Source organism: Lithobates pipiens, unplaced genomic scaffold (assembly GCF_037356315.1).
Source record: "Lithobates pipiens isolate NorthernLeopardFrog02 unplaced genomic scaffold, aLitPip1_a1.2 Scaffold_13, whole genome shotgun sequence".
Taxonomy (NCBI): domain Eukaryota; kingdom Metazoa; phylum Chordata; class Amphibia; order Anura; family Ranidae; genus Lithobates; species Lithobates pipiens.
Window position 1 is genome coordinate 41,263,035 of NW_027507718.1, and position 26,676 is coordinate 41,289,710.

General features: G+C 42.8%; 1 protein-coding gene across 1 annotated transcript in view; it reads right to left on the reverse strand.

The window, feature by feature from the left end:
- PLGRKT (plasminogen receptor with a C-terminal lysine) overlaps nucleotides 1-26,676 on the reverse strand; it is a 124,991-nt gene that overhangs the window by 22,366 nt on the left and 75,949 nt on the right. The window contains exons 3-4 of the mRNA XM_077475039.1: nucleotides 24,392-24,522; nucleotides 149-258 (exon numbers count right to left, since the gene is read on the reverse strand). Of these exons, the coding sequence (XP_077331165.1) occupies nucleotides 149-258; nucleotides 24,392-24,522 (241 nt within the window). The remainder of the gene's footprint in view (nucleotides 1-148; nucleotides 259-24,391; nucleotides 24,523-26,676) is intronic.

The following is a 26,676-nucleotide window of genomic DNA, read 5'->3' on the forward strand; positions in this document are numbered from 1 at the left end:
CATAATGTGCATACTTGCACATTATGGCAAGAACACATGAATCTCAAAAGTGATAAAGTTTCACATTAATGCAATAATTTGCACATGGTTAGGACAATGAGGAAAAGCAAAAATTGTGTTGGGTAAACTAAGTAAAATAATTTATTACCTTTCATCCTTTGAATTAGGGTTCCATAGGCCATATCATATTGGTATGCACCAACAAGTCCTAGCGGTATAAGAGGGACAAATAAAGCTGGTTTCTTTCGTTTGATGGCCCTGCATACAAAAAAAATACAAAAAACATGAGTTATTTAGGTTATGAGTTATAATCCGATCATTATAATGTCAATTTGTTGATATATGTTAAATTCTGCTTGCAATATTCTGCTTAGATTGCTATGCAAAGTTCCATTCTGCTGCTGTAAATACATTACTTTAGAGTTCTCTAAGGAGTGGTTGAAAGGGAGAGCCATCTTCGAACCATTATATAATGGCCAATGCCTACTTGTAAAATGGTTTGTTTTTCTAAGACGATTCTATGAGTCTCCTATGCTATTTGGTTTATTTTCATTACACTGCTGGAGATGCAGACAGCAGAGACTTTTATGTCAAACACACCTACTATCTCACCTGCTTTCACATTTCAGCAGCCAGTCAATGCATGCACTTCCATATTTGGCCAGATTTAAAATTTGTTGTGGAAATGCTTACTTTACATATAATACTTACATTCATAGCTAACAATTACAATATTTTTGTTTTAAAAAACAAATTGTTTCTTAATTTTAGTCTGAAAAAATAGAAATTTCGACCTGTAAGTTTATTATCTTGGAGTACGGTACATGACACATGATTTGTATTCATAGACAATAGGTCACCTTCAGGTGATTGCAAAAAAGTTTGCTGGGAAGCCCACCCACTCCATGTGACTCAAAATTTGATTTAAAGTGATCAGGACACAAAGGGAAAGGGCCTGTGTTCAAAATGTAGACATTTACAGACAAGTCAAAATTTCTATCATCTTAATTGTAAAGTACAGAACATGTATTCATAGACCACATAATGTACCCAAGCAACAAACTGAGGGGTGGGTAACAAAAGAGCAAACAGGACACAAAAACAGGGTTTAAGAACCCGAACAAAGCACTCACATAACAGTTTGAAGTACCTTGTGGTTTAAGCTCTCATCAGCTAATGCTGGCACATCCATCTGGCAAAGCCTGGAGAACATGTGAACAGAAGATCAGGTGGTGGCCTTGCAAATTTAGGAAGCAGATGCTGGAAAGCCCAAGAGACACTAACAGCCCTGGTAGAATGGGCTCTGATAGAGAAAGGAAGAAACCTTTCCTTAAAAGGAGGATGCCCTGGAAATAAGTTGCCCCATATACCTAGAATGAGAACAGGAAGCAGGATGTCCTTTATGAAGGACCATAGGCAGGGCAAAGAAGGGAATTGTAGGGCAATTTCCTTATCCTGTTTTGGGGCAGGACAGAGAAAAAGAAGAACAATGTCCTCCTTGAGGCGGAAAGGGTAGAAAGAAAAGTTTTGGTCCCAAAACCACAGCAGCCAAATCAGAAGCACACCTTATATATGTAATGACTACCAGGAAGGTAATCTTCCAACAGAATATCTCTAACTGGTTCAAAGGGAGGTCTCTGAAGTACAAAGTGCCAGATTGCACATATCCTACTGTAAAACATGGAGGTGGATCGCTGATGTTTTCGGGATATGTGAGCTACAAAAGGCACAGGAAATTTGGTCAAAATTGATGGCAAGATGAAAGTAGTATGTTATCAAAAAATACTGGAGGAACATTTGCATTCATCAGCCAGGAAGCTGTACACGGGATGTACTTGGACATTCCAACCTGACAATGACCCAAAACACAGGGCCAAGTCGCCCAGTCATTGGCTACAGCAGAAAAAAGTGAAGGTTCTGGAGTGACCATCTTAGTCTCCTGACCTCAATATCATTGGGCCACTATGGGGAGATCTCAAAATGTGCAGTTCATGCAAGACAGCCCAATAATTTAAAGGAACTGGAGGCTTTTTGTCAAGAGGAATGGGCAGCTTTACCATCTGAGAAGATAAAGAGCCTCACCCACAAATATCATAAAAGACTTCAAGCTGTCATTGATGTTAAAAGGGGGCAATACATGGTATTAAGGGGTATGTAAACTTTTGATCAGGGTCATTTGGGTAGATTCTGCTGTGATTATGATTTAAAAAGAGTAAATACAGTTGATTGATAATAAATGGCTTCAGTCAAACACTAACCATGAGGGAATGAAAACGTTTTTGTGTTATTCATATTCTCTGAAAAATGGCCAAGAAATCATAAATTCTGCCAGGGTATGTAAACTTATGAGCACAACTGTATATAGATATATCTATATATACAGTATCTCACAAAAGTGAGTACAGCCCTCACATTTTTGTAAATATTTTATTATATCTTTTCATGTGACAACACTGAAGAAATTACACTTTGCTACAATGTAAAGTAGTGAGTGGTAGTGAGTGTACAGCTTGTATAAAAGTTTAAATTTGCTGTCACCTCAAAATAACTCAACACACAGCCATTCATGTCTAAACTGCTGGCAACAAAAGAGAGTACGCTTCTAAGTGAAAATGTCCAAATTGGGCCCAATTAGCCATTTTCCCTCCCTGGTGTCATGTAACTCGTTAGTGTTACAAAGTCTCAGGTGTGAATGAGGAGCTGATGTGTTAAATTTGGTTTTATCACTCTCACTGTCTCATACTGGTCACTGAAAGTTCAACATGGCAACTGATGGCAAAGAACTCTCTGAAGATTAATAAAAATCATTTTTCTTCTTAATAAAGATGGTCTAGGCTAAAAAAAAATATTTCTAAGACCCTGAAAATGAGCTGCAGCACGGTGGCCAAGACCATATAGCGGTTTAACAGGACAAGTTCCACTCAGAACAGGCCTCGCCATGGTTGACCAAAGAGGTTGGGGTGGGGGTCAGTGCTCAGTCTATATGCCGCACACTGCATCAAACTAGTCCGCATGGCTGTCATTCCAGAACGAAGCCTCTTCTAAAGATGATGCACAAGAAAGCCCGCAAACAGTTTGCTGAAGACAAGCAGACCAAGGACATGAATTCATGAATTAATGGAACCATGTCCTGTGGTCTGATGAGACCAAGATAAACTTATTTGGCTCAGATGATGCCAAGCTTTTGTGGTGGCAACCAGATGAGGAGTACAAAGACAAGTGTGTCATGCCTACAGTCAAACATGGTGGTGGGAGTGTCATGGTCTGGGGCTACATGAATGCTGATGGCACTGGGGAGCTACAGTTCATTGAGGGACCCAGGAATGCCAACATGTACTGTGACATACTGAAGCAGCGCATGATCCCCTCCCTTTGGAGATTGGGCCGCAGGGCAGTATCGCAACATGATAATGAACCCAAACACACCTCCAAGACGACCACTGCCTTGCTGAAGAAGCTGAGGGTAAAGGTGATGAACTGGTCAAGCATGTCCCCAGACCTAAACCCTATTGAGCATCTGTGGGGAATCCTCAAATGGAAGGAGGAGGAGCGCAAGTTCTCCAACATCCACCAGCTCCATGATGTCGTCATGGTGTAGTGGAAGAGGACTCCAGTGGCAACCTGTGAAGCTCTGGTGAACTCCATGCCCAAGAGGGTTAAGGCAGTGCTGGATAATAATGGTGGCCACACAAAATATTGACACTTTGGGCCCAATTTGGACATTTTCACTTAGGGATGTATTTACTTTTGCTGCCTGTTGTTTAGACTTTAAAGCAGAAGTTCCGCCAAATTTTTTTTTTATTTAAAGTCAGCAGCTACAAATACTGCAGCTGCTGACTTTTAAAATATGGACACTTATTTTAAGTGAAGTGGCGTAGATACCCGCGGATGGCATGGGTATCTATGCCCGGAAGTGGGAGCTAAATACCTGTATTAGACAGGTATTTGCTCCCCCTCCCCCCTGAAAGGTGACACCGGAGGGGGGGGGGGGGGGAATTCCGAAAAGCAGAAGTTCCATTTTTATATACATACACATATATACACATACAAGTGGCGTAGATACCCGCGGATGGCGTAGGTATCTATGCCTGGAAGTGGGAGCTAAATACCTGTATTAGACAGGTATTTGCTCCCCCTCCCCCCTGAAAGGTGACACCGGAGGGGGGGGGGAATTCCGAAAAGCAGAAGTTCCATTTTTATATGCATACACATATATACACATACAAGTGTGAGTACAACCCTCACATTTTTGTAAATATTTAATTATATCTTTTCATGTGACAACACTGAAGAAATTACACTTTGCTACATTGTAAAGTAGTGAGTGTACAGCTTGTATAACATTGCAGATTTGCTGTCCCCTCAAAATAACTCAACACACAGCCATTAATGTCTAAACCGCTGGCAACAAAAGTGAGTGCACTGCTAAGTGACATTGTGCCCAATTAGCCATTTTCCCTCCCTGATGTCATGCGACTCGTTAGTGTTACAAGGTCTCAGGTGTGAATGAGGAGCAGGTGTATTAAATATGGTGTTATCGCTCTCACTGTCTCATACTGGTCACTGGAAGTTCAACATGGCACCTGATGGCAAAGAACTCTCTTAAGATCTGAAAAAAAAAATGTTTTCCTCTTCATAAAGATGGCCTAGGCTAAAAGAATATTTCTAAGACCCTGAAACTGAGCTGCAGCATGGTGGCCAAGACCATACAGCGGTTTAACAGGACAAGTTCCACTCAGAACAGGCCTCGTCATGGTCGACCAAAGAGGTTGAGTTCATGTGCTCGGTGTCATATCCTGGTAAAATGAGCTCTCACCCTAAAGGGAGGAGCTTTACGTTTCAGACCATAGGCCCGAATGACCAATTGACAGGCCCAATTGGCAATGGAAGCTTTGTAAGCTGCCTGATAAAACAAAAGGAGTCCGATCCTCGGATGTCTGCAAATCTTGACTAATAAACCTTGACTGCCCGGGCAACGTCCAAAGAATGCAGTCGTCTCTCTTCTGCCGAACGAGGCTGAGAGAAAAAAGAAGACAATATAATGTCCTGATTTAAATGAAAGGCCAATACCACTTTTGGCAAAAAGGATGGAACAGGTCGTAACATGACCCTGTCATGGTGAAGGATCAAGTATGGTGCCCTGCACCAAAGGGCCGCCAACTCCGACATCCTTCTAGCCGAGGTGATGGCCATCAGGAAGGCTAGCTTGCATGACAGTAAGTCTAATGGAATTTCCTTGATAGGCTCAAATTGTTTCTGTAACAAAGACAGCACCAAGTTCAAGTCCCAAGGACACATAGGTGGACCTAATGGTGGGAAGCAAGTGAGTTGCCCCCTGCATAAAGGTTCGGATCAGTGAATGGGAGGCTAAAGGCCTTTGTAAGAATACTAGGACCAAAACTTGACCTTTGATTGTACTCAAAGCCAATTTGATTTCCACAACTGGCTGTAGAAAAGAGAGAATTCTCCCAATCATTTCTGAGGATGCCATTTTTTGGCTTCACACCAAGCAATATAATCTTCCAGACCTTATGATAGATCTTCCTAGTGATAGATTTTCTAGCATTCACTAGGGTAGACCCCACTGGTCCCGAGATGCCACGGTCCTTTGACACTCTAGCTTCAATAGCCATACCATCAAATTTAGAGATTGTAAATTGGGGTGGAATATAGGACCTTGAAACAATAGAGCGGGGGGCCTCGTGGAAGCGTCCATGGTCCGTCTATTGTCAGTCTCACAATTTCCGAGAACCAGGGCTGGTGCCACCAGAATGACTGGAACTCCCTCTCTCCGAATCCTGCGCAACAAATGCGGAAGGAGAGGGATCGGAGGGAAAGCATAAACCAGGGGGTACTGGCTTCATGGAACTACCAGAGCATCTGCTCCGATTGACAGAGGATCTCTTATTCGGGATACAAACTGCTGTAGCATGTTGTTGAACCTGGATGGCAGTAGGTCGACCTCTGGCCATCTCCAATATTGGCAAATTTCCTGGAACACCCCTGGGTGTAGGGACCAATGCCCCGGGCAGATCTGCTGGAGGCTGAGATAATCTGCCTTCCAGTTCGCTCTTCCCAGGATATGGACTGCCGATAGAATCGGCACATGTCCCTTTGCCCAGGCTAGTATTTGGTTCACCTCTTTCAGAGCTGAACGAATCCTGGTACCACCTTGGTGTTTATATAGGCCACTACAGTGGGATTGTCAGACTTAACCCCGATAGTACAGTTCTGAAGCTCCGCTGTCCAGGACCGTAGGGCTAGAAGTACTGCCCATAATTGTAGGATGTTGATGAGAAGGATCTCTTCTGTCCTTGACCATTTCCCCTGAGCTGTGAGCCCTTCTAGGGTCCTTCCCCAGCCTGAGAGACTTAGGCCGCGTACACACGGGCGGACTGTTCGCCCAACTTTGTCCGCTGAACAGTGTTTCAGCGGACAGTCCGCTCGTGTGTGGGCTTCAGCGGACAGTTTCAGCGGACAGTCTGACGAACAAAGTTTTTCGGAATTTCCGTAAGACTGTCCGCTGAAACTTGGTTTGAGCGAACAGTCCGCTCGTGTGTAGGCTTGTTCGTCAAACTAAGTTCTGCGCATGCTCAGAAAGGATTTACACGCCGAAGGTTGCATTGCAGTGTATTGGACTTCGAATTTCTCGTCCCGTCGTACGTGCCGTTCACGTCATCGCGCAAGTTTTCAGCGGACTGTTCGTTCGTCGTGTGTGGTCAAGTCCGTTCATGCTAATTTTGAACGGACTGTTTGTCAAACTGTTTGACGAACCTAGTTGGGCGGACAGTCCGCCCATGTGTACGCGGCCTTAGAGCACTCTGATCCTGCAACCACTAGTTTAGGCTTAAGCGTGCCCAAGGAGATAAGAACACTGGATAATCCAGGGCTTGTCCTCTTCTGTTCCAAGCCAACAAGATATCTTGTTGTAGAGGCCTGGAATGGAACTGGGCATAGGGCACCCACTCAAAAGGAGGCTACCATCCTCCCTAAAAGACTCATACAGAGAAGAATGGAGGGTCGTCTGGTGCCCCTTATCTGATGCACCTGATCCTTCCAGGCACAGATCCTTGCGGGTAGCAAAAATACTCTTGATTGGACCAGATCTAAGATCAGACCTAAATACTTTAGACTTTGAACTGGTCTCAAGGTTGACTTTTCAGTTATTATGATCCAGCCTAAGCTTTCCAAATACAGCATTGCGCTGGTCGGGACCCCCGTGAGTCCGGTCGCGGGACCCGATCGCCGCGGGCATCCCCGCGATCGTCTCACGGAGCGGCCGAATGGAGGAAATGCTGTGTAAACAACATTTCTCCATTCTGCCTAGCAACTAGTGACGCTGATCTCTGCTCCATGTGATTGGAGCAGAGATCAGTGTTCACTAAATGAAAGCCCAACCCCCCCACAGTTAGTAACACACCCCTAGGAACACTTAACCCCTACACTGCCACCCACTGGTTAACCCTTTCACTGCCAGTGTCATTTACACAGGAATCACTGCATTTATATAGCAGTGATTACTGTATAAATGACAATGGTCCCAAAAATGTGTCAAAAATGTCCGATGGGTCCCCCACAATGTCGCAGTCACAATAAAAATCGCTGATCGCCGCCATTACTAGTAAAAAAAAAATAATAATAAAAAATTATTAATAAAAATGCTATAAAACTATCCCTATTTTGTAAACGCTATAACTTTTGTGCAAACCAATCAATAATCGCTTATTGCGATTTTTTTTTACCAAAAATATGTAGAAGAATACGTATCGGCCTAAACTGAGGGAAAAAAATGTTTTTTATATATTTTTGGGGGATATTTATTATAACAAAAAGTAAAAAATAATGCGTTTTTTTCAAAATTGTCGCTCTATTTTTGTTTATAGCGCAAAAAATAAAAACTGCAGGGGTGATCAAATACCACCAAAAGAAAGCTCTATTTGTGGGAAAAAAAGGACGTAAATTTTGTTTGGGAGCCACGTCGCATGACCGCGCAATTGTCAGTTAAAGCGACGCAGTGCCGAATCGCAAAAAGTGGTCTGGTCTTTGACCAGCAAAATGGTCCGGTCTGCAAGTGGTTAAAATATCCAGTACTAGTGCTAGAACCTTTGTGAACACCCGGGGAGCTGTAGCAAGCCCGAAGGGTAGAGCCACAAACTGAAAAGTATGTTCCTCTACTGCAAATTGCAGGAACCTCTGATGAGGCTGAAAGGTAGGTACGTGTAAATACGCATCCTTTGTATTGAGGGAGACTTTCTAGCCTCCCATCTGAAGTGAGGCTACTACTGAGCGGATAAATTTCATCCGAAAGGACTGGATCAATAGATACTGGTTCAGGGATCTTAGGTACAAAATGGGGCTTGTGTCCCCATTTGGTTTTTGAACCGTAAATAGGTTAGAGTAAAGCAATAAGTCTCTTTTTGGAGGATCTGCGGGAATGCTGGATCTTAAAAACCTCTGAGGGGGAACCCCTGCAACTCCAGCTTGTAAGCACAGAATATAGTTGATGTGACCAACTCGTCCTGAACTATTGTTCTCCAGATGTCCACAAAGTGCAGCAGCCTTCCCCCCACCCGATGGAGTGGGGTCGTCCCCTCAAAAAGATGGCTTGGTGCTGGGATTAGAAGAATTTTGGACCGGGGCTTTTTCTGGCCTTGTGGCTTGCCCCTAGGGACGCCTGGTGCTTTTCTTCACAGGAAGTAGAGAACTCTTCCCTCCAGAAATCTTTAGGATATATTTGTCCAAATGATCACCAAATAAATGTTTCCCATGAAAGGGGAAACCTGCCAATAACTTCTTACAAGGAAGCTCAGCTGACCAGTTCTTAAGCCACAAAAGTCTGTGCATATGTACAGACAAGAGAGCCAAACAAGAAACCTGTTGTACTGAATCCTTTAAGACGTGAACAGCAAAACACAGCTCTCAAGGAATATCTGCCTGATTTTCAGACAGATCATCCTCCTGGTTAGGACTGGCAGATACCAATTGCTGCAACAGCTGGCTGAATAGTTGAACTGGCCATAGAAAGGGAAGCCTTTAATAATGACTCCAATTTCTTGTCAACTGGGTCTTCAACGGGGTCTTTCAAGCACTGTGCGTTATCTACCGGACAAGTCAAGTTCTTGCTTAAGGAAGAGGTTGCTATAGCTACAGCTGGCATGCTCCACTTCTTCTCCATGGGATATAAAACGGAAAACCTCTTAGGAGAAACAAAAATACTGTCAGGATATTTCCAATCAGCATACACCGTCTGTTCCAAGAAAGGATGCAAGGGAAAAGCCTGTGTGGCCTGAAGAGGCCTCAGGGATCCCAAAGAGGGAGGGGGAGCTTCTTGCCACCCTGTGGGATGGAGGCAATCATGCCAGCAATCCTGTGCGCTAACCCGGCTAGGGCTGAGGACAGTTCATCCTTCGTGATAAAGGGTGAAGCAGCAGCGTTGACTGTAGGCACAATCTCAGATAGGTGCAGCGGCTCAGATTGCCCGGAAGCCTCTGGTCCTTCAGGGGATACAACACTAGGGATACAACTAGGTTCATCAGGAACTTCTGATGACATAGGTGTGCCCTTCCCTGTAGTGTCAGGTCTGCTCCTCTTTTTTGAAGACATTTACTAGCCACAAAAAGGGAGTACCTGGGTGTAGTATTAACACACCTCAGAAGGGAGACCCTTTAATAGCGCTCACCAAGCCCCTATGCAACAATCCTTACATTTTTGGTGTGCATCTAGCCCAGGGTGGTTCTGAGGATACACTGCAAAATAGACATGCAGCCCCGGTGTGTAGTGCTGAGAACACGCTAAGGGGTCTCCCTCTGCGGTGCGACCAGAACCACAATAGGAAGTATTTCCTTATATACAAGAGTGTTCTAAATACAGACCAGGATACGATCTTCTCTCCCCGTTGGGGCGCTCCTGGACGGTTGGATTTGGAGGGACATAGCCAATTGAGGACTATAAGAATCACGGTCTACACTCCTTTCCCTTCTTGTCTGTTTATTCTGGAATTTTCTGTTCTCCCCCACCTTCTTGTACGCCCGTTATACGATACATTACTACCCATATCGTTGTAGAGATGTTCCCCTGGCTATTTTTAGGGAATAAAACGTCCTAAGCTCCTGATGAAGCGTTTTAAAAAACACGTAACATGTAGAGCATTGAGCATTCCTGAGCTGAGTCACCTATCATAAACTGTCTTGTAAAGCTTCCTTTTTCTTCTTTGTATTGTTGGCTCTTTTAATTGTCTCCATACTGTATTTATATGACAAAATAATGGGAATAGATGTAAACTGTGATATACCTAGACCATACTAGACAGTGTAATCACTGTGCTCTGAGGCATTGAATGGATGTTTTTTCTGCTTTTTAGAAATAAAATAGTTTAAATGTATTCTTTTTATTTTATTTTATAAAATCTATGTTTATAGTTGTTTCGCTTTCCAATGCATGCAACAATCCTGCTAAGCACCTTTAGCCTGACAAGCAATACCTGCTGACTCATGTGACCCGGGTAAGGAGAAATGAACTGCTACAGGTGCCTGGTTCAGAGCCTGCTCTGTGTCCCACAGCTGCCTTCTGGAAGCACTGCGTGCTTGGCATACACAGGTTAAATAAGCTGGCTGTACGCTGGAACAATCTGCACATGCGTGCGCACGCACGTGCGCAGTACCGGCGAAAGGTCGTGGCCATATTCGCGTATGATGCAAATCTTCGTGCACCCAGATAAAGGCTACTCCGCATGTGCGGTGAAGCCGCATGCGCCATGGCCCCCAAACAAACTGCGAACGCATATGCGCCATAGTGAATCAAGGCGAAATGGCGCACCATCATACAGGTAAAAACACAGCCAGGCATAAGCAAAAAAAAAAAAAAAAGTACATTTTGCAAAAAGCCACAGCTAGCCCAAAAACCCCTCCATATGGTCACCGCACACTGGTGTCCAGCCTCTAGCTAGCTTCATTTATTGTTACAATCACTGGGACACCCCACAATAATTAAGGGGTTTCACTTACCCATCCAGGCGCAGGGCGGCTTAGAAACTAAGAGCCCAATCTTCACCCTTCACAGTGGGTTCCTGTCACTTCATTTCCTTCAAGGACTGGGTACCCTTTTCATGTCTGGGGTCCACTCCCTTGGACCTGTACAGCACCCTGCAGAAATGCCTTAGCGATGTAGTGTCCAGGATTCCACTTTGCAGGGTCCAGCGCCCGGAGGCCGCATTACAGACAAAACATTGCAGGATCTTGAGTCTTCTTTGGGAAGCTTAGGTACCATCTATCTAAGCATATAAAGCCTGTGTCAAATGGATCTGATCAGTCAATGCCTTGATTAATTTAAGAACCGTTTGTGGGACTAGAGACCTGGAGCTCAGAGAGCTCAAACAACCGTACCATCCACCTTGCAGACACTGGTAAAAAACTGAAGTATTTCCTGTATGGGAGGGGTTATATATAGATGATATATCACTTCCTGTCTAAAGACCTTTGGTCTACCAGTGTCCATTCACCTGGAGATGAAGTATAACCCAGCAGGTAATGAATATTAGCCTAACTCTGTGTTCCATGATGTATGAAAAAAGAAGGTATGTTTATTAAGGTAAAGACACACATGCAACACCAGCAAACCATAAACAAGTAATGAAACACAGCAAACCCCAAAACACCTAACTAATATATATATATATATATATATATATATATATATATATATATATATATATATATATACACATATATACACACACACACAAGCAAAAGAAACACACATAAAGGACCAAGGCAGGGACAAGAAAGAAGATGACCAGCAGACAAGGTACTAGGAGCAGTCAGCAAGTGGGAGCTGGCAGCAGGTAACATGGGACAGGTCTCAAGGACAGGATACACAAAACCAGGAGTCCAGGACAAGGCAAAAAACAGATCAGGTTCAGACAGGGACAAGGCTTGCAGAGGGAATTCTGAAGCCCTGAGCCTTGGATAAGGCCAGGCTTAAATATTCCAGCAGATCCACATCAGGTGTAACTTGATATTTGGTTAGTTATCTTGGCAAGGAGACACTCGCTGGTGGCCACCAGAACTACACCCTTTGGTGCTAAGCGTAACAGTGCCACCAGCAGTAATGACACCGTTCTTGACAGTTCCTCCACTCTTAAGAAGTGGCCTCCGGACGCTCCATTCAGCCCTTGTCTTGACAGTCCGAGTGGGTGCGGAAAAACCCTGAAAAGTTTCCCTACTGAGTCTGCGGACTTCTTCACACTTCTTAGGCCAAAGTCCTTTAATCCACTGGGAGACGTGCCACCCGAGTCTGAAAACAGGACACGCACCCCACCACCAGAGTCAGAAAGTTTGGATCCAGAAACAATAATTAGAAGGGCTACAGGCAAGAACCCATTGGAGGCAGACCACACAGGCGCATTACAGTTAGGCTTGGCGTCAAACAGGAGAGAAACAGCGGCAAGCTGGGCATCTGGCCGGGATCATCAAGCAGGACATCAGACTGGTGAGTGGGTACTGGGACATCAGACTGGACAGCGGGCACTAGACCATCAGGCTGGAAAGGGGGCACTAGGACATCAGATTGGAAAGAGGGGACCGGGACATCAGACTGTAATAATCATCAGACTGGACCGAGGGCACCGGAACATCGGGCTGGACAGAGGACACCAAATCATCAGACTGGACAGCGGGCACTGGAACATCAGACTGGACAGCAGGCAGAGGCACTGGAACAGCACACTGGACAGCAGGCTGGACAGTGGGCACTGGATCAGACTGGACAGTGGGCACTGGCACAACAGGCTGGACAGTGGGCACTGGCACAACAGGCTGGACAGTGGGCACTGGCACAACAGGCTGGACAGTGGGCACTGGCACAACAGGCTGCACAGTGTGCACCGGCACATCAGGCTGGGCAGCGGGCACCAAATCAGGCTGGACAGCGGGCACCGGAACATCAGGCTGGGCAGCGGGCACCAAATCAGGCTGGACAGTGGGCACCGGAACATCAGGCTGGGCAGCGGGCACCAAATCAGGCTGGACAGCGGGCACTGGAACATCAGACTGGACAGCGTGCACTGTAACAACAGGCTGGACATTTTTCTGGCCAAAGACCAGTCCACTTTTTGCGATTTGGCACTGCGTCGCTTTAACTGACAACTGCGCGGTCATGCGACGTGGCTCCCAAACAAAATTGATGTCCTTTTTTCCCCACAAATAGAGCTTTCTTTTGGTGGTATTTGATCACCCATGCGGTTTTTATTTTTGGTGCTATAAACAAAAAAAAGAGCGTAAATTTTGAAAAAAAAAATCATTATTTTTCACTTTTTCCCCAAAAATGTATAAAAAATATTTTTTTCTCAGTTTAGGCCGATATGTATTCTTCTACATATTTTTTGGTAAAAAAAAAAAATATAGCAATAATTGATTGTGGATTGGTTTGCGCAAAAGTTATAGCGTTTACAAAATAGGGGATAGTTTTATGGCATTTTTATTAATAATTTATTTTTACTAGTAATGGCAGCGATCTGCGGTTTTTATTAAGACTGCAACATTATGGCGGACACATCAGACATTTTTGGGACCACTGTCATTTATACAGCAATCAGTGCTATACAAGTGCACTGATTCCTATGTAAATGACACTGGCAGTGAAGGGGTTAACTACTAGGTTGCAGTGTAGGGGTTAAGTGTGTCCTAGGGGCATATTGCTAACTGTAGGGGGCGTGGCTGTATTTTACACATCACTGATCTCTGCTCCAATCACAGGGAGCAAAGATCAGTGTCACTGTTGCTAGGCAGAACAGGGAGATGCTGGTTTACTTTGTCATCTCCCCATTCTTCCTCCTCGTGAGGCGATCACGGGCATCCCTGGAGCGATCAAAACCACGGGACTCGTGGAGGGCCCGACCGGCGGCGTACGCGCGATGGCACGGCGGCAAATTTAAAGGGACGTGCCTGTACGCCCATTTGCCTGTCTGTGCCATTCTTCTGACGTACATCGGCGTGCGCCAGTCGGGAAGTGGTTAAGGGTAGGTGCAGAAGGAGGAAACCGGGTGCTGGTAATTAATTGGTAGCAGGGTATATTGGGTGGCAACCGTGGTGCTGTGGGTGAAGGAGAGGAAGACATCCCAGCAGGCTGGTATCTAGCCACAGAAATGGGTGGTTGGGAGTTGACAGAGGCTGAGTGCAACAAACTTGACCAGGCCTGCAATGATTGCATAAAATCAGATTTGCACATTGCTTGACTGACTAGAGACTGCACTGAATCAATACATTCCACAAGTACCTGTTGAGGACAAGCTGAGTATTGCTCAAAAAAAAAGGCTGAGTCAACCATAAACAAATAATGAAACACATCAAACCCCAAAACACCTAACTATCTATCTAACTAATATATATACAGAAGCAAAGGAAACACACATAAATAACCAAGGCAGGGACAAGAGAAAAGGGGAAGAGAAGACCAGGTACTAGGAGCGGTCATAGTACCGTGCAAAAGTTTTAGGCAGGTGTAAAGAGACACACTGTAAAGAAAGAATGCTTTCAAAAATATATATTTTGTTTATTTTTATCAGATTATAAAATGTGAAGTAAATGAACAGAAGAAAAATCTAAATTAAATCAATATTTGGTGTGACTATCCTTTGGCTTCAAACCAGCCTCAATTCTTACACTTGCACACTTTGTACACTTGCACAAAGTCAAGGATTTTGTAGGATTAGAGTCATGTGTATGATTAACCAATTATACCAAGCAGGTGCTAATGATCATCATTCTCATATGTAAGTTGAAACATAGTCATTAACTGAAACAAACAGCTGTGTAGGATGCTTAAAACTCTGATACCAAGGTGAGGTTGTGGAAGACAGTTTCATGTCACAGGCCATACACCATGGCAAGACTGAACACAGCAACAAGACACAGGGACGTTATACTACATCAGCAAGATCTCTCTCAGGTGAAGATTTCAAAGTAGACTGGGGTTTCAAGATGTGCTGTTCAAGCTCTTCTGAAGAAGCACAAAGAAACGGACAACATGGGTGGCTGTAGATGCAGTAGTTGGTCAAGGAAACAATGCAGCAGATGAAAGACACATCATGTTTACTTTCCTTACATCAGAAAGTGTCCAGCAGTGCCATCAGCACAGAACTGGAGGAAACTAGTGAGATGCAGGTACACTCATCTACTGTTTGGAGAAGTCTGGCCAGAAGTGGTCTTTATGGAAGAATTATGGCTAAAAAGCCATACCTCTGACGTTAAAACAAGGCTAAGCGGCACTCACTAACAGAATCCTCAAAAGAGGAAGCATTCTCATTAGGAACTGAAAGGTGTTTACATTAAGAAATGAAATAGCAGGATTCACTAAAAGAACAGTCTATTTCTTAAATTCTTATCACATAGGATACATTTCAGTAAAATGCTTAGAAGGAATTAAAATCCCTTCAGGATTGGGCCAGTTCTCAAAGTGTATGTGTTCTCTGTGGAAAAGGTGGGTGGGAAGGCATCATCCAGGGAGGTATGACACAGTTACTTCATCCCCTTCAGACTACGTCTGGATAGGAGGATTACAACACCCAATTTTAAATTGCTCACACTGAGAAAAGGCAGGGTTTACCACAGTAAAATGAATAACACCCAGCTCCCGAAACAAACATTACAGGCCAGCCCCACAAAATGGGGTCCAGGTGTAGTCCCCAAGGTATACACTGAGGGCAAATGATCTGGAAACTGCTAAACAGCCCAGGGCAGTAAGCAGTCTTATCTCGGTAGAAGTGTAACTGCAACACTCAAACACTTATGCCACATACACGCGACCGGACTTTGACGGACTTGGTCTGGCGGACAATCCGATGGACTTTGCAGCTGAGGTCCGCCGGACTTTCAAACGAACGGACTTGGCCACACGCGATCACTCCAAAAGTCAGACAGATTCGAACGCGATGACATAGAATAAGGAAGTTCATAGCCAGTAGTCAAAAGCTGCCCTAGCATTGGTTTTAGTCCATCGGACAGCACACAGACGACCGGATTTTTTCGACCGGACTCAAGTCTGTCGGAAAGATTTGAAGCAAGTTTTATTTCTAGGTCCGCCTGACCTTTGGGAAGAAAAGGTCCGCTGGAGCCCACACACGATCGAATTGTCCGACTGATTCCAGCCTGCCAGACCAAGTCCATTGAAAAGTCCGGTCGTGTGTATGCGGCATTAGACATTCGTTTTCTTTGCAGTATTGTGCATTACAACACTTGTCTTAGCACATGTTACAGCAGTGTATAAGTGAGAAACCGCCCTAACGCCACATACTTAAAGTGCAAAAATTGGTCTGTGTCTTGATCTTTAATAACATAATTCTTATCTGTTTTTGAAAATTTTTAATGCCTTTGTAGCACATTTTTCACCAACTGCATTTGTGTTTCCAGACAATGCAACACAAATAGAACATATACAGTGGTGTGAAAAAGTGTTTGCCCCCTTCCTCATTTCCTGTTCCTTTGCATGTTTGTCACACTTAAGTGTTACGGAACATCAAACCAATTTAAACAATAGTCAAGGACAACACAAGTAAACACAAAATGCAATTTGTAAATGAAGGTGTTTATTATTAAAGGTGAAAAAAAATCCAAACCATCATGGCCCTGTGTGAAAAAGTGATTGCCCCCCTTGTTAAAACATACTATAACTGTGGTTGTCCAACACCTGAGTTCAATTTCTCTAGCCACACCCAGGCCTGATTATTGCCACACCTGTTCACAATCAAGGCATCACTTAAATAGGAGCTGCTTGACACAGTAAGGTCCACCAGAAGATCCTTAAAAGCTACACATCATGCCGAGACCCAAAGAAATTCAGGAACAATTGAGAAAGAAAGTAATTGAGATCTATCAGTCTGGAAAGGGTTATAAAGCCGTTTCCAAAGCTTTGGGAATCCAGCGAACCACAGTGAGAGCCATTATCCACAAATGGCGAAGACATGGAACAGTGGTGAACCTTCCCAGGAGTGGCCGGCCGCCCAAAATTACCCCAAGAGCGCAGCGACGACTCATCCAAGAGGTCACAAAAGACCCCACAACAACGTCCAAGGAACTGCAGGCCTCACTTGCCTCAGTTAAGGTCAGCGTTCATGCCTCCACCATCAGGAAAAGACTGGGCAAAAATGGCCTGCATGGCAGAGTTCCAAGGAGAAAACCACTGCTGAGCAAAAAGAACATCAAAGCTCGTCTCAATTTCTCCACAACACATCTTGATGATCCCCAAGACTTTTGGGACAACATTCTGTGGACCGATGAGACAAAAGTGGAACTCTTTGGAAGGTGTGTGTCCAAGTATATCTGGCGTAGAAGGAACACTGCATTTCATAAAAAGAACATTATACCAACAGTAAAATATGGTGGTGGTAGTGTGATGGTCTGGGGCTGTTTTGCTGCTTCAGGACCTGGAAGACTTGCCGTGATAAAAGGAACTATGAATTCTGCTGTCTACCAAGAGATCCTGAAGGAGAATGTCCGACCATCTGTTCGTGTACTCAAGCTGAAACGAACTTGGGTTCTGCAGCAGGACAATGATCCTAAACACACCAGCAAGTCCACCACCGAATGGCTGAAGAAAAACAAAATGAAGACTTTGGAGTGGCCTAGCCAAAGTCCTGACCTGAATCCTACTGAGATGTTGTGGTATGACCTTAAAAAGGCCGTTCATGCTCGAAAACCCTCTAATGTAACTGAATTAGGACAATTCTGCAAAGATGAGTGGGCCAAAATTCCTCCAGGACGCTGTAAAAGCCTCATTGCACGTTATCGCAAACGCTTGGTTGCAGTTGTTGCTGCTAAGGGTGGCCCAACCAGTTATTAGGTTTAGGGGGCAATCACTTTTTCACACAGGGCCATGATGGTTTGGATTTTTTTTCACCTTTAATAATAAACACCTTCATTTACAAATTGCATTTTGTGTTTACTTGTGTTGTCCTTGACTATTGTTTAAATTGGTTTGATGTTCCGAAACACTTAAGTGTGACAAACATGCAAAGGAACAGGAATTGAGGAAGGGGCCAAACACTTTTTTACACCACTGTATGTGTGTGTGTGTGTGTGTGTGGGGGGGGGGGGGGGGGTGACTCGATGCGCGTGGTTGGTGGTCACGATCCCTAAACACACAAATCTCTGTGCTGTCAGAGAGGAGACATGTCATTTGTTCCTAGTAAGTAGGAACAGCTAAATGTCTCCTTTCCTACTCAGTCCTATCAGTTAGAACACAGTGAGGGAACACACATTTAACCCCTTGATTACCCTATAGTGTTAACCCCTTCCCTACCAGTGTCATTTACACAGTAATCGGTGCATTTTTATAGCACTGATCGCTGTATAAATGTCAATGGTCCCAAAAATGTGTCAAAAGTGTCCGATCTGTCTGCCGCAATGTCACAATACCGCTAAAAATCGCAGATCATTACTACCATTACTAGTAAAAATAAAAATGCCATAAAAATGACATAACTCTTTCTCATAGTTTGTAGACACTATAACTTTTTCGCAAACCAATCAATATATCCTTGTTTTATTTTTATTTTTTTTACAAAAAATATGAAGAATAAATAAATATTGGTCTAAATGGATGAAGAAATTATTTTTTTTTAAAACATTTTTGGCGATACTTATTATAGCAAAAAGTAAAAAATATTGTTTTTTCAAAATTGATGCTTTTTTTGTGTATAGCGCAAAAAATAAAACACACAGAGGTGATCAAATAGCATAAAAAAAATCACTATTTGTGGGAAAAAAAGGACCCAAATACTGTTAGGGTACAGCATTGCAGGGCTGTGCAATTACCAGTGAAAGCGACTCAGTGCCAAACTGTAAAAAGTGCTCTCATCAGGAAGGGGATGAAATCTTCTAGGGATGAAGTGGGTAATAGTGATGATGGAATTGAATGTATTATTCTAGTATAGTAAGGATTCATGACAGAGAAGCTGTAGAACAATAGGAACCTTAAATCCACCAAGAAAGAAATAAAACATAAAAAAATAAGGAAACAAGGAACAGGAATAAAAAGTAAGAGAAAAAAAATGAAATGAAATTTAATTAATAATTAAAGTCATTCATATTAATGGGTAACTAATATCTCATTGGATATTAATGTCTAAATTTTCTCAAGTCTAAACAAAGATCCAATATGCTTCTCTATTTAGCATGAAGAAACCTTCTACCCTGATGGAGTTGTCATTTCTTTTATAATGGGTATTGCAGGAAATTCAGTTTTGAACTTGTGATGATCCTTACCTGAACATACCTAGTATGTAGAGCCATGTGCGTTGGTTTTAATTGGATTAAAACAGGCTGGAAGATAACATTACCAATTGTAGATGCATTTTTGGCCCCAACACAAAACTCCTAAAGGCAATATCTTCTTTTAACCTTAAATCATTTTGTAAAAAAGGTAATACAAGTTTTTTTTTAACCTCATTAAACTCAGCGCTATGCCGAGTTTAAAAGAAACTGATTGTAAATTGTGAATTACTCTTTTCGTACCCAGTTACCTCTAGGTGAACTTCTAGAATATTCCACCCCTGTATTTAGTAGAATCATATGCCTTAAAAGCGGAATGATCATATCCCTGCTCAAGGAATCTGCTAATTTCTATGCCTCTAGCTCAAAACTCTCCAGTGATGAGCAGCTGCACCAAGCCCTAATAAATTGGCCCTTAGCTACAGCTTTTTTTAAATGGGCCATGATGAAAAAGCTAATTCCTTGAACTGGGCTTACAATAGACCTGTACATCTTACCATGGTCGGAACATCTAAGTTGAATATAGATATTTAAATGTAGATCCTGTGTTTCTCACAAGTAAATCTAGGATTAGTATATCCATTATTACTTAAACCAAAAAGTCCATCACTGGCATCTCTTGATGTACAATGAAAATCAGGTCATCAATATATCAAGAAAATAACTTAATGTGATCTCTTTTAGGGTTAATATCTCCAAAGATGTTGCACATTTTCCACCAATTCACAAACAGGTGGGCACAAATTTGGCACACACTCAAGTGCTAGGTCTTTGGAGATAGTAACTCCTGTCAAACAGAAAATAACTGTATCAACAGAAGACTCACTGTGGTGGTGTTGTTTTTTATTTGACGGGGGTTGCGATCTCCAAAGAAGTGGTACTTTGATGGGCAGCAAGTTGCCACCCACTCACAACAACCTGTTATTGGAGTAGTGGGAAAAGTGCTATGCCTTTGGAGATACTAACTCCTACAAGGATCAGATTAACTTCTCTCAATATATTCATGACCTGATTTTCATTGCACAACAAGAAGAGATGCTAGTGATAGATTTTTTTTTATTTTGCCATCGTAAGATGATCTATGTACAGGCCATAATTGAGAAATTCTCTTCTTCATGCCAACTGCGGTCATTTGGACTGTGTTAAAGAGGAAGTAAACTCTAGGTTTTTTCCCCTTTTTGCTTAGACTGCAAAGTAAAAGTATAATGTGCTAGTATGCATCGCATGCTAGCACATTATGTGACACTTATCTGCAAACGAAGCCCATGTTGTCCCCACTGGAGGCCGTATAGTATGAAGTAAATATTTCCTAAACGGCGCACATTTAGGAGATATTTACAGTACCTCTAGGTAAGCCTTATTCTAGGCTTACCTAGAGGTACAAATACAGGGAGTTTTACAACCACTTTAAAAAAGCCATACCCTTAAGTCAATTTATTAAGGCTCAGCACAACTTCTCATCACTAGAAGTAATGGAGGTGTGGGACAGATTCCTTGAGCAGGGCTATGGCCAGTCCATTATAATAAGGGCATACAAGTCTAATAGGAAAACCCAAGGAAGGATCTTCTGAAAAATGTAATTAGAGGTAATAAGGAGATACTATACTACAATAGTAATTCCCAATTTTTGAGTATTTAATCATTTTACAAAGTGATGTGAAGATAAAAAAAAAATAAAAAATTGTTTTGTGACCAAAAAAGCATCTTGTCAGGGCTGGCTTAGCCCTTCCTCCTCTGGGCTGGCCGCTCAGCTGTCGGCGAATTGCCAGCTCTCTTCCCTTTCCACAGTTACCAGCTGTTCCCGATGATGCTCGTCTGACCTGTCTATTTAAAGCCTTTCAGCTCACTCTTTCCTTTGCCTTCGCGTTGGTCACATTACAAGGAACCATCTCCTGCTGCTTGTTTCAAGACTGGCTTGCTGACATCCATCCTGGCTTCTTATCCTACTTGCTGTTGCTCTCCTTGGATCCCTGACTTCTGGCCTGGCTGATTACCCGATCTGGTTAATGAACTTTGGACTGGCTGACTACCCGATCTGGCTACTGGACTCTGGCTATGCTTGACTACGCTTTTTCTATTTACCTTTTATTTTTATTAATAAACAAGTGTGATTTGATTGTACTTCTGTCTCAGTCTGTTTCATGGTTTCTGACACATCTACAAATAGTAGCATATTATTTCCCAACGCACATAGCTGGACAGGGTGAGTACGTTCAGGTGTGGGTCCCCTTGATGTTCGAATTGTCTTATACCATACTTTACAAACTTCCACCATTTGCCAATGGTTGCTAATTCGAGATTACACATGGGGTTGTCAATTCTTTCTATAATTTCAATCTTGAGAGAACTTGTGATGAAATGGTGTGCTACATTGGTATTTTTTTTGGTCCTTATATTAGAAATATGGTCTCTAAAGCAGTCTCACAACCATCCTGTCATTCTACCAACACACTGTTTGAGAAAGGTTACACAAGAGATTATGTAAACTATGGGGGTTTATTTACTAAATGCAAATCCACTTTGCACTGAAAGTGCACTTAGAAGTGCAGTTGTTGTAGATCTGAGGGGGACATGCAAGGAAAATAAAAAAAACAGCATTTTGCTTGTACATGATAAAATCAGCAGAGCTTTCCCTAATTTCAGATCTTCCCATCAGATTTACAGCGACTGCACTTCCAAGTGCACTTGTCGTGCATAGTGGATTTGCCTTTAGTAAATCAACCCCATAGTGTGCAACACAAAAGTTGTCATACATTGGGGTTGATTTACTAAAGGCAAATCCACTGCAAGTGCACTTGGAAGTGCAATCACTGTAGATATGAGGGAAAGATCTGAAATGCGAGGAAGCTCTGATGATTTTATCATTCAATCATATGCAAGCAAAAATACTGTTTTTTATTTTTCTTGCATGTCCCCCTCAGATCTTCAGCGACTGCACTTCCAAGTGCACTTGCAGTGCAATGTAGATTTGCCTTTAGTAAATAACCCCCATTGCTTACATAATCTCTTGTGCAACCTTGCTCAAACAGTGTGTTGGTAGAATGACAATATAATATTATTCTCTCAGGATTCATATTATAGATAGAATTGACAGCCCCATTGCAGAAGAAAACTGCTTCCCTTTGTTAAGTAAAGAAAAGTATGTTGAAATTATAATTTAGACACTATAAACCATAACAGTATGGGTTTTGAATATGACATACTGTATACACATTGTGAATATTTTCAGTTTTTTTCACTTTTTCATTTCTTTCTCTCTTTTCCTTTGTTACTTTCCGACTTCTCTCCCCTTACTATCTTTTTGCTTCCTCTCTTTTTTCTCTCTTGCCTCCATTTTCCCTTGTTGTATCATTCAGCTCTTAACTTCCTGCTTTTATATAACTTGGAACATTTTCAATGTCAGATATAGAATATACAATTTGCTCTTAACTTGTTTCTCCACGAAAAGTAGATATCAGTAGTTGTATTTTTTTTTTTTAGAACTTTTTTTTTTTTTTATATTTTCAATATTTCAATATATTCCTTTAGGAAGTATTTTGTTACCGATTAAATATTTTAACACTAATAGGACTCGCATTGCATTTTGTGCTTAAAACGAAGTTCCAGCAAAAAAATTGAACTTCCGCTTTAAGTGACAGTGACCACCTGACATGCCAAATTTGCCATGTGATTTTATTTTTGGGGGGTGGGGGGAGGAGCGGATACCCTCTTTTTAGATGCATCCAGCTCCCACTTCCTCCTAGGACTCAGCGGTGCTGGAAGTTCATCTCTCCTCCATCTCTCTACAATCTTCTGGGACAATTCACAGGTCCAGAAGATTGCCCAGCCATTCACAGCGTGCATCGCGGCTCGCCCAGTGCATGCCTGACTGTGAGGCCACAGGCGGGCGCCCACAGTAAGAATGCCGGCACCGTGGAGAGGAGGGGGAGAGGAGCGGGGATTCGTACACCAGCATCGCTGGACCGTGGGACAAGTGAGAGTATTATTATTAAAAGTCAGCAGTTACACTTTTTGCAGCTGCTGACTTTTAACCACTTCCGTACCGCCGTACGCCGATGTACATCCCTACTTTAAGGACGGATATCATTGTTATTGCAGCAGCTAGCTGCCATAACCCGGTATCCTCACGTTTGACCGGCACAAAATAAAAGTGGTCTCTACGGCGGATTCGCAGTGAGATCATGTTTATCTATGGCGGGAGGGAGCCACCCCTCTCCCGCCACGATCCAGTGCCCTTCACCGCTTACCGAAGCCGTCGGCAGAAGCGATTGCGTCTGTCCCCTGAGCTGACATGGAGACGAGTGAGGGGAAGATGGCCCCCACCCATCTCCATGACACTTCCACCCATAGCTTTTAAAGGGGCATTTTATTTTTTTAAATGACAAATTTTTATTTTTTTAATTGCATTTTAGTGTAAATATGAGATCTGAGGTCTTTTTGACCCCAGATCTCATATTTAAGAGGTCCTGTCAGGTAATCAAGGGATGTTTACATTCCTTGTAATAGGAATAAAAGTGACACTTTTTTTTTAAACAGTGTAAAAATAAAAAGTAAAAGGTAAAATAAATAAGATTTTTTTTTTTTAAATGCATGCCGTCCCGCCTAGCTCGTGTGCAGAAGCGTACGCATACATGAGTAGCACCCGCATATGGAAACTGTGTGCAAACCCAACATGTGAAGTATTGCCACGATCAGCAGAGCGAGCGCAATAATTCTAGCCCTAGACCTCCTCTGTAGTGCAAAACATGCAACCGGTATATGTATAATTTATGTATCATCATTGTATACAGTGTATGTGTTCATGGTATATTTTTAGCAATATGTCAGCCTTTGTATATGGTTTTGTTTATGTTTTGAAAATATTATCATGCATTTCTAGACCACAGAATTGCCTTCGATACAATAAAGGTTTTACCATAGATTTACTCCATACACTCATTTTTGCAGCAATAAGCCTCATTTAAAGTCCCAGTACATTTACTTGATAAGCCTTAATAATTCGTCTATCCCTTTTGCATATGGCAGCTGTAAAGGTTTGGCTGTGTAAAGTTTTCCATCGCTTACATTGATGTTTAAGGATGACAGCTGTTTGTCACAGCTGGTTTAATTGTAATCTAAAATGTACAAACCCTGTTGTCAATCCAAGTGCTGCCAATCCTAAAAAAGTCCCATAATATTTTAGAAATTCCCGACTCCAGGCAATCTGCATGGCCATCTGCCTCTCCCGCATCTGATTCTGCATCAGGATCTGTCTCTCCAACTGCATAAAAAAAAGCAATATATGACAAACTCTGTTATGAGAAACAAATGCAATTTTCCTACTTGTGCAACAGTGTTGGTTAAATTTGCCCATCCATCAGTACAGACATTGTTTTTCAGTCAGCTGCAAATTATGTACAAAAAGTCATAAAAAAAAGGTTACAGAGGTGTTCAATTGGTGTGCACATCAATTTCTACATGTGTACATATTATTATTGGGTTTCAGAGTTATATGAATGCGAGCAATATTTTTGATAGCAATAAATATTAATCTTGCTGACAACACCTTTGATTCTTAAGCGGTTACCACTTTACGATGTGGACATGTATTTACATTTGTTAGCACCGTGGTGAATTGTTAAAACCTCTGTCAAGTTTTTCTGAAGATTTAGAAGCTCTGGCACACTTTTATTGCTTTCAGTTACCGTTAGGAAGATTTCACCTCACTCAAGGCCACTGGGACAGAAAGTAAAAAGAAATCAGATAACAAGAGAGGGGTTCTAGCTATTTCAAACAGTAAAAATAAAAATAAAAAAAAAGGTTTAGTCTGAAATTACACTTTGAAATATATGGTCAGCATTTTTCTGATGGGACAGGGAATGTTCTGAACCCCTGATGGGTTTTTACTGCAATCTGGGGTTCCATCATTTACTGTTCTGGTAATAAAAATAAACGGCAATATACATTTGTATTAAAGTGGAATGCCAAGTTTATCTTATATTTGGTTTTTGAATCTCCTCCATTATGTATTAAAAAAGGAGCCCAAGCTATATTTACCCTCTCCGGTGCTGTCCTAAGCTTCCTCCTAAATCCAGTGCCATCAATCCACTTCAGGCAGATTGACAGTTACCTCATTCTGCCCATTTCCTGTAAACCCAGCCTTGGGGTTGAGTCATCACGCAGCCTGGGCCCACAGTACTCAAGAACTGAGTGGAACTCACACATCATTATGTAAGTGCCACTCAGTCCAGTAACAATACTTATCCCCCTCACCACCACAGAGAAAGAAGGGGAAGTAAAAGTGACATCATTGGACCAGCTAGAAGACTGCATTAAAAAAGGTATGTACGGTATAAGGTTAAAAAAATAAGACCTGGGGTGGTGGTGGGGTTTTACTTTTATTCCACAAGCTGAAATTCTAAACAGATTAGCATTATACTTGATGCTGCTCCTCCACATATACAATGGGTCAGCGTTGTCACTCTAGGATAGGAAAGGAAGTGTGTTGCTGGCAGAATCACCAAATGAAAAGGTGGGGGTGAAGTTGGGGCTTGGTAAACATGTGTTTACCAACCCCCCCGTACAATGGATATAGGCAGCATCATTGTAACTGCGAAGGTATCAGACTGTCATTTATGAATGAATGGTATCTCTTTACAAAGTCCTCATTCATTCATGTAAAGTGCTACAGAGAAGTTCCTGTCCTGACTGAAGGAAGGGATTGGGCAAGCCTATCACCCTGGATGAGACACGTAAAGCACTTAAATCTATCTGGGCAAAACCCCTGGACCTGATGGGATACCCGTCTGTCTGCTGATCCCCACTGAGCAGGCAGATGACAGATCCGTGTCCGTTCCGCTGATGCAGAGCGGACACAGCCCGCTATTCTCTATAGGGTGGTCGGATGGAAATGGACTGCCTGTCTGTTTCCATCCGATCCGATCTGCTAGATGGATAGGGAATGGAATCCCCATCTGTTTTTAGCGGACTGGACTGGATCAAGCAGGTGTAAATGGACACATGTCCATTTACATCAGGCTCTATAGAGAACAATCGGTAGTCCGATTGGGCCCGCCTGAAAAACAGAGCAGGCAGACCGATCGATCTGCTTGTGTGAAAGTGGCCTAAGGCCTTGTTTACACAGGGCATACACAGCGTACCTTTACGGGGACGCACAGGTGTTCCATGCATCTCTGTGCAGACCGTCCCATTGATGTAATTTGGGATGTGGCGCCTGCAAAAACAGAGCCGTTGCTCCCAATTTTACATCCATGTAGATCCGCATGCATGTCCCTGAGCTCACACTTTCTGTGTTCGGGGTCATGTACCCACACGGATGTCAGATTGGGAACAGCAGCTATGCCTGTGTAGCCATTGCATCCCAATTGACATAACACTTGTGCCTTCCTGTGCGGGTAAACATGGCTCCCCATGG